At 37.1% G+C, this 16,615-nt stretch overlaps 1 protein-coding gene across 1 annotated transcript in view; it reads left to right on the forward strand.

Moving 5' to 3' along the window:
• SH2D4B (SH2 domain containing 4B) overlaps positions 1-11,964 on the forward strand; it is a 207,532-nt gene extending 195,568 nt beyond the window's left edge. Inside the window, exons 7-8 of the mRNA XM_020977363.2 lie at positions 5,103-5,323; positions 11,615-11,964. Of these exons, the coding sequence (XP_020833022.1) occupies positions 5,103-5,323; positions 11,615-11,707 (314 nt within the window). The 3' untranslated portion in view covers positions 11,708-11,964. The remainder of the gene's footprint in view (positions 1-5,102; positions 5,324-11,614) is intronic.
• The last annotated feature ends 4,651 nt before the right edge of the window (positions 11,965-16,615 follow it).

Genomic DNA, 16,615 nt, shown 5'->3' on the forward strand with positions numbered 1-16,615 from the left:
GACTCTAGGAAGAAGCCAACATGTAGAGGAACTGCTTTAATCATGTCAGCTTATAGGACTGCATTTTCTTTCTTGAAAATGGAAACCAGAAGATCAGGTTTTTTCTTCTCCCAGGTTCTAGTGAACTCCACCCTTCATGAAGAGACAGAGCATTTAATAATCAGTCTTCACAAATAAGAAGTCTCATGTGAATGGCCTTTGAGGTATAGGTTATATGTCAGAATAATCACATTTATTTGGAATTTTTTCATGCATTGAACCAAAATCTTCTTCTCTGCACCTTATATCCACTGTTCCTTATTCTACCATTTCCTGCCAGGCTTTATATGTCTATGTTATGACTTATTATAGACAACCCTTCAAATGCTTAAAGAGAGCTGCCCTAGCACCTCCTACCAAGTCTTCTCCTGGTTAAATATCCTTCCTTTCTCCCCCAACTCTTATAGGGCATGTTCTCTAGCCTTCTCACTGTCCTACTATTTCTTCACTGGAATTTCTCCAGCTTGTTAATGGCCTTCTTAAAATGAAATGCCCAAATTCAAGTACAATCAATATCAAATCAGGACAGAATAAAACCAAATCATCACATTCTTCATTTTGAACATCCTACAGGATGCAGGCTAAAATTATATTAGTTTTTTTTGGGTTTGTTTTCAGCACCATATTGGTGACTTATATGGCATTTGCAGGCTACTAAAACTTGCTCTTTTTTTCTTCTTCACAAAAGCATTGTCTAGACAAAATATGGGGAGAAATGTCCATGTATTATTAGCCTGATTGTCATTGGATACCTGTTTGATATCTAAGTTCACACTATAGAGCACTTGAGGATCCCCAAAGCTCTTTTCTCACAACTCTGTGAGATAGAAAAAGTCCTGTTACCTCTGTTTTACAAGTAAGGAAACTGAGGCTCAGTCAGAGAGATTCAGTGACTAGCTCAGGTAGTAACTGTCAGGACTTGAACACAGGTCTTCTAACTGAAAAAAAACCCCACAACTGTGCTATTTCCATTATCCCATGCTGGCTGTTATTTTTCTGGGCTCTGACTCTTTTCTCCTCGGTCACAGATACCTTTTCAAACAGGTATGTCTCCTGCATAGTCTTGTATACAGTGACTATCTTGGTAGTCCTGACTTTGAGTATGCCTTGGTCTGGGGAGACTGAAATGAGTCCATGCAGAGTTTCCCTGACACCCTGGTGATATGGCAGTTATTGTGAAGTGCTCTCACTGCCTTCCAAAGCTGAGCCTGTTTGAAAGGATTATAGTCCTGAAACCCCCAGTTTCCTCCTCCATGAGCTCTTCTTGGAAATACTTTTAAGAGATAAGTAGGAATTGTCTAGGGGGTGAGAGAACAGGCTTTGAAATTCTGTTTGCAGATAGTAATTCCAATTAATACCTGAACCACCAGCAATCAAAGGGCCCAGGATTCTAAACCTCTTAGCAGAGCCTTGAGGTGAGAGCAAAGTTTCCTGACTTGAGTTCAAACAATTTTCAAATGTTCATGCAGTTTTTCCACAGATGTTATTTATTTCTCCTCAGCAGTCCCAGGAGTGAGCAATCACTCTCTCTCTCTCTCTCTCTCTCTCTCTCTCTCTCTCTCTCTCTCTCTCTCTCTTTCTTTCTTTTAGCAGTCATGAGAATTACACAGTGTTTTGAAAGGGTGGGGAAAAAAAAGTTTTCATTGCTTTAATTACCAACCACTGAAGATTTAGACATAGAAAGAATAAAACAAACAAACAAACACAGGAAGAAAAGAGTTTCTTAGAAGTTGTTAATTGCTTTGGGTTAGCATAGGTGAAGAAATTAGCTGGCTGGTGATTTATTAGGGGGAATCATTAGGTAGAGAGAAATGAAATGAAAAGAGCTTGTCTCTAAGGACTATATATCATTTTATAGAATCACAAATTTTTAGAGTTGAAAAGGACATTCCCCCTCATTTACTGGGTGAGGAAACCAAGGTCTAGAACAGAAATTCTTAACCCGGAGTCTGTAACCTTTTTTTTTGTTTGTTTTTGTTTTGATAAATATGTTTCAATAAAGTTGGTTTTCTTTATAATCCCATGTATTTTATTTTATGTATTAAAAATTGTTCAGAGAAGGGGTCCACAGAATTCATCAGACTTCCAAAGGGTTCCATGATATAAAAACATCAAGAATCCTTGGCCTAGACCTATAAAATGACTTACCTTCTATCATAGTTAGAAAAGATGGGACAAAAGTTCCAGTCTTCTTAACTCTCCATTCAATCCTCTTTTCCATCACATTGTGCTATATATCCTTCTTATCTAACCAGTGGGTCTGCAAGTGGGATACTAGCTGGCTTGTCCTGGAGGCTGGTGGAAGCCCACTCTTGCTAGTTGGTCTGGTCATGATGCTAAAGGCTGGGCCTCTTTGGCCTTTTATTGATTGCTTTTACTACTCATCTGTTCTATAACTATGAGTGAGATTGCCTAGATGTGAGATCTGGCCATTCTGGGGCCTTGTAAGAAACATGACTTAGTATCTTATTAATAGAAAGGGTGAGCAGCAGTCACAGGAAGAGATGGATAAGCATTTATTGGGAAATCTGGCTATGGCTATGTTCAAATGTCTCTACTCAACCACTGGGCTAGTTAGGGGGCTGCATGGTTGCCAGGACAAATAGTTTTGATTTGGGAACTTACTAAACTGCGTGAGAATCTAATTATGTGGTTTCATTCAAGCCAATGGGCCCTGCCAGTTATTTGTTACTATGTGATTTGAATCCTTTTCTGCCTCTCTTCTCTCAGGCTGACTTGGCCTCATTGATCTTTCCTTGGGGCATTTTGGCATATACTTCCTCTGTCTGTTTTTGATCTTAGATAGAGGGAGAAAACATTTCTGTCAGTCAAAATCTTATCTAACTATCAAGACCAGTTCAAATACTTCCTGTTCTATGAAGCCTTTCCAGATTTCCAAAAGAACATAATTTTTCTTCTCTGAATTCAATTCAGTTCAATTTGTCAAAATATCCCCATTTCTATCTATCCATCTATCTATCTGTCTATTTATCTATCTATCTGTCTGTCTATCTATCCATCCGTGTATCATCATCATCACCATCTATATCTATCATCCGTCTATCGTATCTATTACTTCATTTTATACTTCCATATGAGGAAGATAGTGCAAGGGATTATTATTTCCATTTACAGATGAAGTAAGGCACATAGACATAGTGATTTGCCCAAAATTAAAGTGCTAGCTAGTAGCAGCAGATGCTACACTTAAGAACTAGAAGATCCTTTTATTTGTAATAGAATTAGTTGAGTTTCAACTAGACCTTCAGTGTTTGTTTATACCACAATCCATGAGAGGATGCCTGTAATGGCCACATCCATCTTTACTATTAATCAGCTTGCAGGAACGTGCCCCACTGATATGTCACATGAATAGTTAACAATCAGGAAAGGAGAGATAGGAAGAAACAGATGAAGCATTTAATGCAGAGAAAAAAAATAGAAGAAGGAAAGGAGAAGAATAAGATAGGGCAGCTGAGAAATAATGAAGGGAATATATGAGGATGTTTTTGAAAATGAATTACAGCAGCCAAGTGAAAATTTGGAAGGATTTCTGTCAGATTGTCACTATAGTTACATCAGAGAGTTGAGAATTCTAATATGATAATTGGTAATTTTTTTTCTGTCTGAGGAATAAGATCGCTGTAATCTTGTCTACAGGAAGCTTTGATATTAAAATCCCACACTTTTCATTTCTATCTAAATATTACAGAGGGATGGAGGAAAATGTATTTAACTTCCAATTTCTTCCACCTTTCTGCCGGGAATATCCTTATCAATAACAATTTAGTGACCCTGACCTAGAAATCATTCTGCTCCAACAACAAGAACCTTCCTTTGTCCCTAGTAGGACCCTTGTCTGGGGGACAGTCATCATGACATTAGAATATCCAGTGGAAACAATGAATGACAGGATTTCTTTCCAGCTACTCAGATTTCATTACTTGCCCTGGGGCATACCTTAAGGACACACTAGGGATAAGGGAATGCCTGGGAGAATATATGAGATATCTTGGAATCAGGACTTTAGAGCTGGAAGGGACTTTAGATGGGAGTCATACTTCAGGGGAGTTTGAACTAAATTACCTCTTAGGTCCTTTCCAGATCTGGGATTTTATGATTGTAGGTCATTTGGTGCACCCTCCCATTTAATGTGCAGTCCCTTCCATAGCAGCCTTAACATCATGTTGTTGGTGACAGAGAAAATATGTATAAACATTTTAACTTTAGTTACCAAGGTGGTTAATGAACCATGGAGAGTTAATACCCAAACACAGGCATTGACGTTACTCCCCAAAGGTTTTGCTGAGTTTTCACATGGTCCTTTTACATAAGGAAGTAAAGGGCAGAGCCAGGACTTCTAGGGTATAGTGAGACTTTTTTTTTTAAAATAGTAACTGCACTACTTTATATACATGCATACATATATATATACATATATGTATATATACGTACTTTGAGAATATTGAAGTTCAGTTTTACTTATTTATGAAGAAAATATTTATTAAGCACATTAACAGGGTACAGTGGGGAAAGCCCTGTCTGCATAGTTAGAGGACTATGGGTTTAAATTTCACCTTTGACACTTGCTACCTGGATAACTTTGGGCAAATCACTTAAACTAATCTCTCTAAGCCTCAGTTTCCCCATACGTAAAATGGCTAGCTGGCATTTTAAGTTCCATGAAGTGCCAAAACTATGATTTTAACAGGGTAAAGAAAATTACTTGGGGGTGATTTCATTACTCAAGAAAACAGAATATTCAGGTACCCAATAATTACAAATCATTAAATGTGTTCATTAAAACAATTCCTCTAAAAGTCTCTTTAGAGAAAAGTAAAACTTTATTAGTCCACGTCAAGTTATTGTGTGTAATTAAGAGTAACAAAATTGCCTCTTTAGAAAATATCCTATAATTCAGACAATACTTATCCCACCTTATTTGTCCAAGCTAGCAAGGTTAAACTTAGGTTCTCATTATAGCTCTCTTGGGCCGTGTATACAGTAGAGGCTCATTACTTGTTATTGATTGTAGTTGCTGACTGCAATGTCGTTTCTCGTAGGAATCGTTAGCCGAGAGGATGCAGAAGACCTTCTGTCAAACATGACTGAGGGGGCATTTCTCGTTCGCGTCAGTGAAAAAATCTGGGGCTACACCCTCTCCTACCGCCAGCAGCATGGGTTCAAGCACTTTCTTGTGGATGCATCAGGGGATTTTTATAGCTTCCTGGGAGTGGATCCTAATCGCCATGCGACTCTCACAGACCTTATTGATTTTCACAAGGTATCCATTCTGTGAGGCACCGTCATGAAGACTTGGGTGATGGTTGAGGTCAGAGCTGTTCATTTAAGAAGTGTCATCACAGTGACTAGGACCAAGCCAGAGGTGTTGTGTAATGAGTGTGATTGAAAGATGTGATGATATAAGGACCTTCAAGACAACCCCAAATAGAAAGACGCCAAACCCAGTTCTAATTGCCGCTTCTCTTGGTAACTTTCCTTTTTACCCTCCCTTGGGGAATATTTCTCCTCCAAAGATCATCCCTCTGTGATTCATCCACATTCCCTTTGGTTTTCTCTTAAGGAACCACAAACAAAGAGAAAAAAGTGATGTAACAGGTTGCCTATGGTTTTGATCTTTATAGGAAAAATTCCCCACCCTTAGGATAGTAGCCACAATACCTGAAAGCTGTCCGTAATGCCTTTTATGTGGGAGGGTTATCTAGGTATATCTATTTCACCACAGGAGCACCACTTAATGAAAGGATGACATGGAGAGCTAGTGGGAGTCTTTCTATTTCTCAATCATTATTATCCTCATCTTCCAAACATCTTCCAGGGCTTGCTTATGTGCCTAGCACTGTGCAAGAAGTTTCTGTCACATGGGAGGGCACATAGACTGTGCCTCCAAGTATCTTACATTTTTAGCACTGTCCCAACCTTCTTCCCCAGCTACTATGGTGTAATATAGGTTCAAAATAAGGTATCGTAAAGGCTTTTTCCATAATCAAATTGAAGCTCAGCTTAGGTTTCATATAAATGGCCTCTTAAAATTAAATAGTTTCTCATTTTCAGGGCTTTTCTGGTTCCAAACCTAAAGTGATATTCCTGTGAAAGTACACATACACCCCCCACATGTACTCCCAGTTAACAGTGTGTGGTAATCTTAACAAACTTTCTTTTCTATGTTAACTGGCTTATTATCTGCTTAGTGAACTTGGGTTTAACATGCTCATATACCTGTCTGAATTGCTTCACATTGCAATTTAAATATTCTAAAGATGTCCTGTCTCCCAGAAGGTCAACTCTGGACACTTGACTTCATGCCAAGTGTGGCTCCAAAGTGCACTTTGTCAGAAACCCTGGAGCCTTTAAAAATCAGCTGTCTAAGCAAAACCAAGGCTATGGAAATGAAGAGCAGAATTTTCTTACTGCCCCATTGCAGTACTTTTTTCCATATGAAACTCCTTCAGGTTAGCTCCCTGAGGGAACTGAAACTGCAGGGAAGCCGGAGGGAGACAGGACCTAATCAACTAAATGGGATTGGGGCCAGGACAGTGGAGCTAATGCTGGAGCATTTGACGAAGTGCCCCTGAATTCTGGCCTGGATTCAAGCCCTAGTGGCCTAACCCATAATTCCCCCACAGTTCCAATTACCAGCCTGACATAAAAATAAGGCTCCTTAGAGGTTGCTTAAGACTGTTCTTTCCCCAAGTATGCTCAGGTAGACTTCTGTTGTTCTGGGTTTGGTGGTAAAGAACATGTGACTAATTTACTCATTCAATATATAAAAATACATTTGTTGTTGTTGTTAATGTTGTTGTGGATTTATGTGGGTTTATGGATATAGGGAATCCAAGTAAGGCAACTCCCTCCATCAAGGCAAACTAGTAACTTCTCTGGGAATCACCGAGAGTCGTCTATGAACATGTAGAGATCAGGTGATGTGCACAGAGTCATACAACCAGGATCCAGCATACAGAGGATCTAAACACAGGCTTACCTGACTCTGAAGCCAGCTTTCTATCCATTATATCTCTTACTATACATTTAGTGCATGCTGATATATTTGTGTGTATATGCATATATATAAACACACATGCACACACACATGCAATACATGTGTATATAGTGCGTTCATATATGTACATGTGTGCACATATGTATTTATAGAATACATGCAATATGTGTACGTATAAGTATATATAATATAGAAGTGTATATGTACTCTCTTATATATTTATTATACATGTACATATTTGTATATGTATATATGTATACATCATGCATATATACATAAATACAATACCTCTTACTAATACACTAGTATATATGTATATATGCATGTAATACATGTAATATATACATAAAATATATAAGTATATAGAGTGACAGGTCCTGGAGTCAGGAAAACCTAACTTCAAATCCAACCTTGGATAGGAACTGTGTGATCTTGGGCAAATCATTTAACCATGTTTACCTCAGTTTCCTCATCTGGAGCTGGAGAAGAAAATGGCAAATTAATATCTTTGCCAAGAAAACCCCAAAAGAGGTCAAGAAGAATTGTAGATGATGGTAAACAGCTAAACAAAAACAAATTTCTTATCTTCTGGTAGTATAGTAGATAGAACCATGGGCCTGTAGTCAGGAGGATTGTGAGTTCAAATCTAGCTTCAGACACTTACTAACTGTGATCCTGGGTAAGTCATTTAAATTCTGTTTAAAGTGGCAACTAGGTGTTGCAGTGGACAGAGTACTGGGCCTGGAGTCAGGAAAACTCATTTTCCTGAGTTCAAATGTGATGTCAAATCTGAACTCATTTACTAGCTATGTGATCCTGCGCAAATCACTTAAACTTCTTTGCCTCAGTTTCTTCATTAGTAAAATGAGCTGGATAAGGCAATGTCAAACCAAGCCAGTATCTTTGCCAAGAAAACCCCAAAATGGGGTCATGAAGAGTTGCACACGAATGAAAAATGACTGAATACACACACACACACACATATACATACACATATATATATATACACACACATACATATATGTATCTGTATATGCACTCACACTCACACACACACATATATATGTATATATATACACTGCCTCTCACTATACACTTACTACATATATATACACACATGCTATATGTAATATATACATATGTGTTATATGTATATAAACACACTTTCACTATTCATTTAGTATATATATATATATAATATGCTATCTATAATCTATATAGGTGGCATACATGTAATGTATATTATAGACACATATATATGTGGATCTATACCTACATTGTACCTATGCCAGATAAAATATAAATAAAAACAACACTACAAAGATGCCATAAGACAAAATGTACTAAGTAATAAATGAATAGGACAAGTAATGAGTTCAAGGGAAGGAAATAAACATTTATAAAGTGCTTATTATGTGCCAGGCACTATGCTAAGTACTTTAAAAATATTATCTGCTTTGATCCTTACAACAATCCTGTGAGGTAAGTGCTATTATTATCTCCATTTTACAATCAAGGCAACTGAATTAAACAGAAGTTAAATGACTTACCCAGGGTCACACAGCTAGTAAATTTCTTTTTTAAAAAAAATTAATATTTGTTTTTTCCCTATTTACTTGTAAAAAAAACTATTTTAACATTTGTTTTTAAAATAAAGTTCTAAATTCTCCCCCCCCATTGAGAAGGCATGCAAGTCCATATAGGTTATACATATGTAGTCATGTAAAACATGTTTCCATATTAGTCATGTTGTAAGAAAAAAACTTAGACCAAAATAAAAACCCAAGAAAAATAAAGAACATAAAAAAAATTTCTATCTGTGTTCAGACTCCATCATATCTTTCTCTGGGGCTGGATAATATTTTTCATCATAAGTCTTTCAGAATTGTTTTAGATCATTGTGTTGCTAAGAATAGCTAAGTCATTTGCAGTTGATCATCTTACAATATTATTGTTACTTTGTACAATGTTCTCCCGGTTCTACTTGTTTCTCTTTGCATCAATTCATGTAAATCTTTCCAGATTTTTCTGAGAGCATCTAGTTCATCATTTGTTATAACATAAGAGCATTCCATCACAATCATACATCACAAATTGTTCAACCATTCCCCAAGTGATGTGCATCTCTTCAATTTCCAATTCTTTTCTACCACAAAAAAGAGCCACTATAATTATTTGAGCATAGTTCTAAATTACTCTACATAATGGTTGAATCAGTTCACAAATCCACCAAATGTGTGTTAATGTCTCATTTTCTCCATATCCATGCCAACATTTGTCACCTTCTTTTCCTGTCCTATTGGCCAATCTAACAGAGTATGAAGTAGTAACTGAGAGTTGTTTTCCTTTGCATTTCTCCAATCAATAGTGATTTAGTGCATTTTTTCATATAACTACAGATAGCTTTGATTACTTTTTGTGAAAACTGACTGTTCATATTTTTCTCCCAGTGCATTCCTCTTTCTCACCTCTTAATTTTATCTTTTAAGATATCATTCCATCATATTCAACTCACACTTCTGTTCTCTGTCTATATATACTCCTAACTGTCCTAATAATAAGAAAGATCTTGTGAGTTATAAGTATCATCTTACCATTTAAAAATGTAAACAGTTAAACTTTATTAAATCTCTTTTGATTTCCCTTTCTTCTTTACCTTTCTATGCTTCTCTTGAGTCTTGTATTTGGAAGTCAGATTTTCTATTCAGCTCTGTCTTTTCATCAAGAATGCTTAAAAGTCTTTTCATTGAATGTCCATTTTTTCCACTGAAGGGTCATACTCAGTTTTGCTGGGTAGGTAATCCTTGGTTGTAATCCTAGCTCCTTTGCCCTCTGGAATATCATGTTCTAAGCCCTCCAATCCCTTAATGCTGAAGCTGCTAAATCTTGTGTTATTCTGACTGTGGCTTCACAATACTTGAACTGTTTCTGATTGCTTGCAGTATTCTCTCCTTGACCTGGGAGCTCTGAAGTTTGGCTATAGTATTCCTGGTAGTTTTCATTTTGGGATCTCTTTCAGGAGGTGTTTGGTGGATTGTTTCAATTTCTATTTTACCCTCTGGTTCTATAATATCAAGGCAGTTTTCCTTGAGAATTTCTTGAAAGATGATATCTAGGCTCTTTTTTTTTTTATTATGGCTTTGAGGTAGTCCAGTATTTTTAAAATGATTTCTCCTGGGTCTATTTTCCAGCTCAGTTGTTTTTCCAATGAGATATCACATTGTCTTCTATTTTTTTCATTCTTTTGGTTTTGTTTCATTGCTTCTTGATTTCTCATAAAGTCATTCACTTCCATGTGCTCAATTCTAATTTTTAATGAGTTATTTTCTTCAGCAAGATTTTGTACCTCTTTTTCCATTTGGGCAGTTCTATTTTTTAGGAGTTTTTCTCTTCAATGAATTTTTGTAAATCTTTTTTCATTTGGCCAATTCTGTTTTTCAAGATATTCTTCTCCTTATTGAATTTTTGTACCTCTTTTGTCATTTGGCCTATTCTGTTTTTAAGGTGTTATTTTCTTCAATATTTTTTGTTTCTCCTTTACCAAGCTACTGACTTGTTTTCCTGATTTTCTTGCATCACTGTAATTTCTCTTACCAATATTTCCTCTACCTCTCTTACTTGATTTTAAAAATCCTTTTTAAGCTCTTCCACGGTGTGACGCCAGTTATATTTTTCTTGGAGGCTTTGGATATGGGAGCTTTGACTTCACTGTCTTCTTCTGAGTGTGTGTTTTTGTCTTCCTTGTCACAACAATAACTTTCTATGGTCAGAATTTTTCCATTGTTTGCTCATTTTTCCAGCCTATTTCTTTACTTTTAACTCTTTGCTAAAGTGGGGTTCTATTTCCAGGGTGGAGGGTGCACTGTCCCAAGTTTCAGGGGTTTTTGTGCAGCTGTTGTCAGAGATACTTCTAGGCACTTGTAAGTTTTCAGTTCTTCCAAGGTGGTATGATCCAGGGAGAGTTGTGTTTACTATTATTCTAACCTGTTCTCTGGTCTGTGAGCAATCACAAGCCCTCTTTTCTTCCCTGGAACTGTGAGGAGAGTCCCTATTCTATTTTGGTCACATGCTCTGATGTTCCAGTGCCCATCCTTGCCCTGGGACTGACATGTAGGACTGGGGCCCAGATTCAACTATGGGCAAAGCAACTGAGCAAACAGACCCCTGTAATCTCCTTCTGAGCAGTTGTTTGACCCCCTTACCATCTGTGGTCTGAGAGCTCCATAATAGAATTAGAGACATTAAAATAATTGTCTCCTTGGATAGATACAAGAAAAAATTGAATGGTGACCTTACCCCAATGCCTGACACATAGTAAGCACTTAATAAATGATTTTTTTGTTCATTCATTAATCTATGTTGTAGGCGTCATTCCTATTCTAGGTGGGAACTTAGTCCTGTTTTCCTCAGAAGTCTTTTCCAATTCTTAGATTCTTTGAATTCATGAACTCCTGGCCTCCATCTCTCAGAGAACAGTACATTCCAGTCACCATAGGTTAATCAGACATTCCCTCCTATTTATATGTGTGAACATCCCTTTTTCCTTTCTTTCAGGAGGAAATCATCACAGTATCAGGTGGAGAGTTACTACAGAAACCCTGTGGACAGAGAGACAACCCACCAGACTACCACATGCTATTTGATTGACTTTCTTCCATGGAACAGGCCTGCATTAGATTTCTCTAATCCCTGTACCCAAGACCTTCCCAACACCCCCTACTTTGTACCAACAATGGTGGAGGGTGGGCATCTGAAGGAATGGGTAAATTTAATAAGCTTGTTCTGAAAATTTTCAAAGCCAAATGGGAGCCAGCAAGATCTCCAAATGATTTACCTCCTACTTGGCATTAAGGAAAGTCATCAGGATCATGTAGTAGATGCTCGATTTTTATTATTATTTTAAATTTGAACTGAATTTGTTGAATACAAAATATGTCTCCATGTATATCCATATATATGCATATATACACATGTGTATATGTATATATATATAGATATACACATGTGTATATGTATATATATACATATGCATGTATACATGTGTATATAGAGATATGCACAAGTATATAGATATATACATTTATGTCTATGTGTATATGAATGTTGTATATGTATCTATACACATACATATATACATACATACATAATTTCCTACAATGTGTTAGAGCCTATAATAAGCACCTTGTAAATATCTCATTTGATCCTTACAACAACCTTGGGAAGTAAATGTGATTATTATACCAATTTTAAAGTTGAGGAAACTGAGGCACACAGTATATTTATGAGGGTGGTGGTTTCATCACCAAATGGTAGGTATTGAAGGAGTGCTGGGCATGAATTCAGAAAGATCTGGGTTCAAATCCTGCCTCTAATAATGATTGTGTGACTATGGATAATTTTTCAAACTTCTCTGACCCTTGGTTTCTTCATCTGTAAAGTGAGGGCTTGGACTACATAACTCATAAGGTTTCTTCCAGCTCTAAATCCATGCCCCCATAATCCTAGATCCACTCTATTCACTAAGTCATTTGCCACTATCTGTCCTATCTTATTTGTATCTCTTTTTATGAAGGCAAATGAATGTCATTTGAGCTCATACAATGGGGCAAATTCTTGGATTCTGTATTGAACTATTTGAATGTAAGCTCCTTGATGTCAGGGAGTATTTCACTTTTGTCTTTGTCCTTTTGTCCTTAGTGGCTGGCACAGTTCCTGGCTTGTGAGATATATATATATATCGATATATATCTATATCGATATATATATAGATATATATAGATATATATCTATATATATATATAATATACACAATATATACATATGTGTATCTATAATGTATATATGCACACACATATGCATACATATGTACACATACATACATGCACACATATATACACAAATATACACACATATATACACATATACATATATACTTGCTCATTGAGACAATAGTTGGATCTCTCCATACAGATTTTTTTTGTTCAAGGGCTTAAATGTATACTTGAAGATCTCTGATAGTTCACTGGACACAATATGTTAAGAGAGCTATAATCTCTCCATTTTCCAGAGCATGGTCTTTGTTTCTTTATTAACATCATCACATATACTTCCATGACTTTCCTGGTCTCTATCCAATTGTTTGTATAGCCAAAGGGAATTAATCATTAGTGCACGGGGGAGAGCAGAGAAAATCACATGCCTTCCTCTCATACTTTGATGAATGGATCTGTTGCACCGGATCCACTGATGCACACTGAAATCCCTCCACACCTTCTTGTCCTGTGTAATTCTTATCCATGTGTTTATATTAATGCCCTGAAGAATCTCTGACTCAATAAGTTACAGATTTTATTGTGATTCTCTGAATATCCCCAGGGTACCACTGTTAACACATGGGCTGCCCACCTGTTGACTCTCGTTCTCATTATATGACCATATTTTGATATGTATGCACAAGAAGGCATTATGACATATATGAATGAGCTACTTGTTTATAAACTTCCATTTAAAAGTTGGAGGCAGGGGGCAGAGTCAGGATAGTGGAGAAAAGACAGGGACTCACCTGAGCTCTCCCTCAAACCCCTCTGAAAACCTTTAAATAATTCCACGAAACAATTCCTGGGGCAGCAGAACCCAGAAAAGGAAGGGGTGAAATAATTTTCCAGCCGAAGGCAACTTAGAAGGTCAGCAGGAAAGGTCTGTGACCACTGGGTGAGAGTGGAGCACAATCCAGCACAAGCTGTGCCAGCAGAGCCCGAGCCCCGTCAAACTAGGAGCAGACCTTGGGAGCCGCTGAATCAGCAGTGGCAGCAGCTGCTTCTGGTAAGGGAGTTGAACAACTGGTCAGAAGGAGATTACAGGGGTCTCTTTGCTAGCATTAAGGCAGAACTTTGTTCCTTTGCTCATGCTTGGATCTAGGTCCCAGTCCTAGGTGGCAGTCCCAGGGCAAGGAGGAGCACTAGAACACCAGAGCTTGTGGCCATAGTGAAGAGGGAATCCTCCTCGCCTTTCCACGAAGAAAACAGTGCTTGTGGTCACTGACCAACCAGAGCACAGGCCAGCAGAACAGTAAACACACCTCTCCCTGGATCATACCACCTTGGAAGAACTGAAAACTTACACTTACTTAGAAGTATCTCTGAAAACAGCTGCACAAAATCCCTGAAGCTTGGGACAGTATACCCTCCACCTGGAAGAAGAGCCCTGCTTTAACAAAGAGTTAAAAGAAATAGTCTGGAGAAATAAGCAAACAAGAGAAAAAAAAATTCCCACCATGGAAAGTTACTATGGTGATAAGAAGGACCAAAACACACATGCAGAAGACAGCAAAGTCAAAGCTCCTATATCAAAAGCCTCCAACAAAAAAATATGAATTGGTCTCACAACATGGAAGAGCTCAAAAAGGATTTTAAAAATCAAGTAAGAGAGGTTGAGGAAAAATTGGTAAGAGAGAGTGACGCAAGAAAATCATGAAAAAGAGTAAACATCTTGGTAAAGAAGACACAAAAAATACTAAAGAATACATCACCTTATAGTCCAAGTGGTAAAAATCCAATAAGGAAAAGAATGCCTTAAAAGTAGAATTGCCCAAATGGAAAAAGAGGTACAAAATCTTGCTGAAGAAAATAATTCATTAAAAATTAGAATTGAGCACATGGAAGTGAATGACTTTATGAGAAATCAAGAAGCAATGAAACAAAACCAAAAGAATGGAAAAAAATAGAAGACAATGTGATATCTCATTGGAAAAACAACTGAGCTGGAAAATAGACCCAGGAGAAATCATTTAAAAATTATTGGACTACCTCAAAGCCATGCAAAAAAGAAGAGCCTAGATATCATCTTTCAAGAAATTCTCAAGGAAAACTGCCTTGATATTATAGAACCAAAGGGTAAAATAGAAATGGAAAGAATCCACCAAACACCTCCTGAAAGAGATCCCAAAATGAAAACTACCAGGAATACTATAGCCAAACCTCAGAGCTCCCAGGTCAAGGAAAGAATATTGCAAGCAGTCAGAAAGAAACAATTTAAGTATTGTGAAGCCACAGTCAGAACAACACAATATTTAGCAGCTTCTGCATTAAGAGACTGGAGGGCTTAGAATATGATATTCCAGAGGGCAAAGGAGCTAGGATTACAACCAAGAATCACTTACCCAGCTAAAGTGAGTATAACCCTTCAGTGGAAAAAAAATGGACATTTAATGAAAAGACTTTCAAGCATTCTTAATGAAAAGACCAGAGCTGAATAGAAAATTTGACTTCCAAATACAAGACTCAAGAGAAGCATAAAAAGGTAAAGAGGAAAGGGAAATCATAAGGGACTTAATAAAGGTAAACTGTTTGCGTTTCTTTATGGGAAGATGATACTTATAACTCACAAGAAGTTTCTCATTATTAGGACAGTTCGAAGGAGTATAGACAGAAGACAGAGACATGAATTGAATATGATGGAATATCTAAAAAAAAATTAAGAGGTGAGAAAGAGGAATGCACTGAGAGAAAGGGAAATAAAGTGGTAGAATGGGGCAAATTATCTCACATGAAAGAGGCAAGAAAGCTTTTATAGTGGAGGGAAAGAGAGAAGGGAAGGGGGAGTGAGCAAACCTTACTTTCTGCAGAATTGGCTCAAAGAGGAAATAATATACACTCACAATTAGGTATAGAAATTGATCTTAACCTACAGGAAACTAGGAGGGGAAGGGGATAAGAGAAGGAGGGGCTGCTCAGAGAAGGGAGGGTAGATTGGGGGAGGGTATAGATGGAAGCAAAACACTTTTGAGGAAGGACAGGGAGAAAAGAGAGAGAATAGAATAAACGGGAGAATTAGGATGGAGGGAAATACAGTTAGTAATCATTTGTATGAAAAAAAATTGAAAGAAGTTTCTCTGATAAAGTCCTCATTTCTAAAACATATAGAAAACTGAGTGAAAATTATAAAAATAAGAGCCATTCCCAAATTCATAAATGATCAAAAGCTTTGGACAGTTTTCAGATGAAGTAATCAAAGCTATCTATAGCCATATGAAAAATGCTCTAACTCACTATTGATTGGAGAAATGAAAATTAAAACATTTCTCAGGTACTATCTCATACCTATTGAATTGGCTAATAGGACAGAAAAGGAAAATTTGAAATGTTGGAGGGATTGTAGGAAAATGAGACCTTAATGCACTGTTTGTGGTCTTGTAAACTGATTCAACCATTCTGTAGAGCAATTTGAAACTATGCCCAAAGGGCTACAAAACCGTTCATACTCTGACCTAGCAATACCACTGCTACATCTGTATACCAAAAAAGAAAATAAAACAGAAAAGGAAAGGACCTATATGTACAAAAATATTTATAACAGCTCTTTTCTAGTGGCAAAGAATTGGGAATTGAGTGGATGCCCATAAGTTGAGGAATGGCTGAACAATTCTGTCATGTGATTATGATGAAATACTATTGTGCTATAAGAAATGATGAGTAGGATACTCTCAGAAAATCCTGGAAAGACTTATACAAGCTGATGCAAAGTGAAATGTACTATATACAAAGCAACAGCAATAAT

This window comes from Phascolarctos cinereus, unplaced genomic scaffold, assembly GCF_003287225.1.
Source record: "Phascolarctos cinereus isolate Bilbo 61053 unplaced genomic scaffold, phaCin_HiC Scaffold_3;HRSCAF=262, whole genome shotgun sequence".
In the NCBI taxonomy this organism is placed as follows: Eukaryota; Metazoa; Chordata; class Mammalia; order Diprotodontia; family Phascolarctidae; genus Phascolarctos; species Phascolarctos cinereus.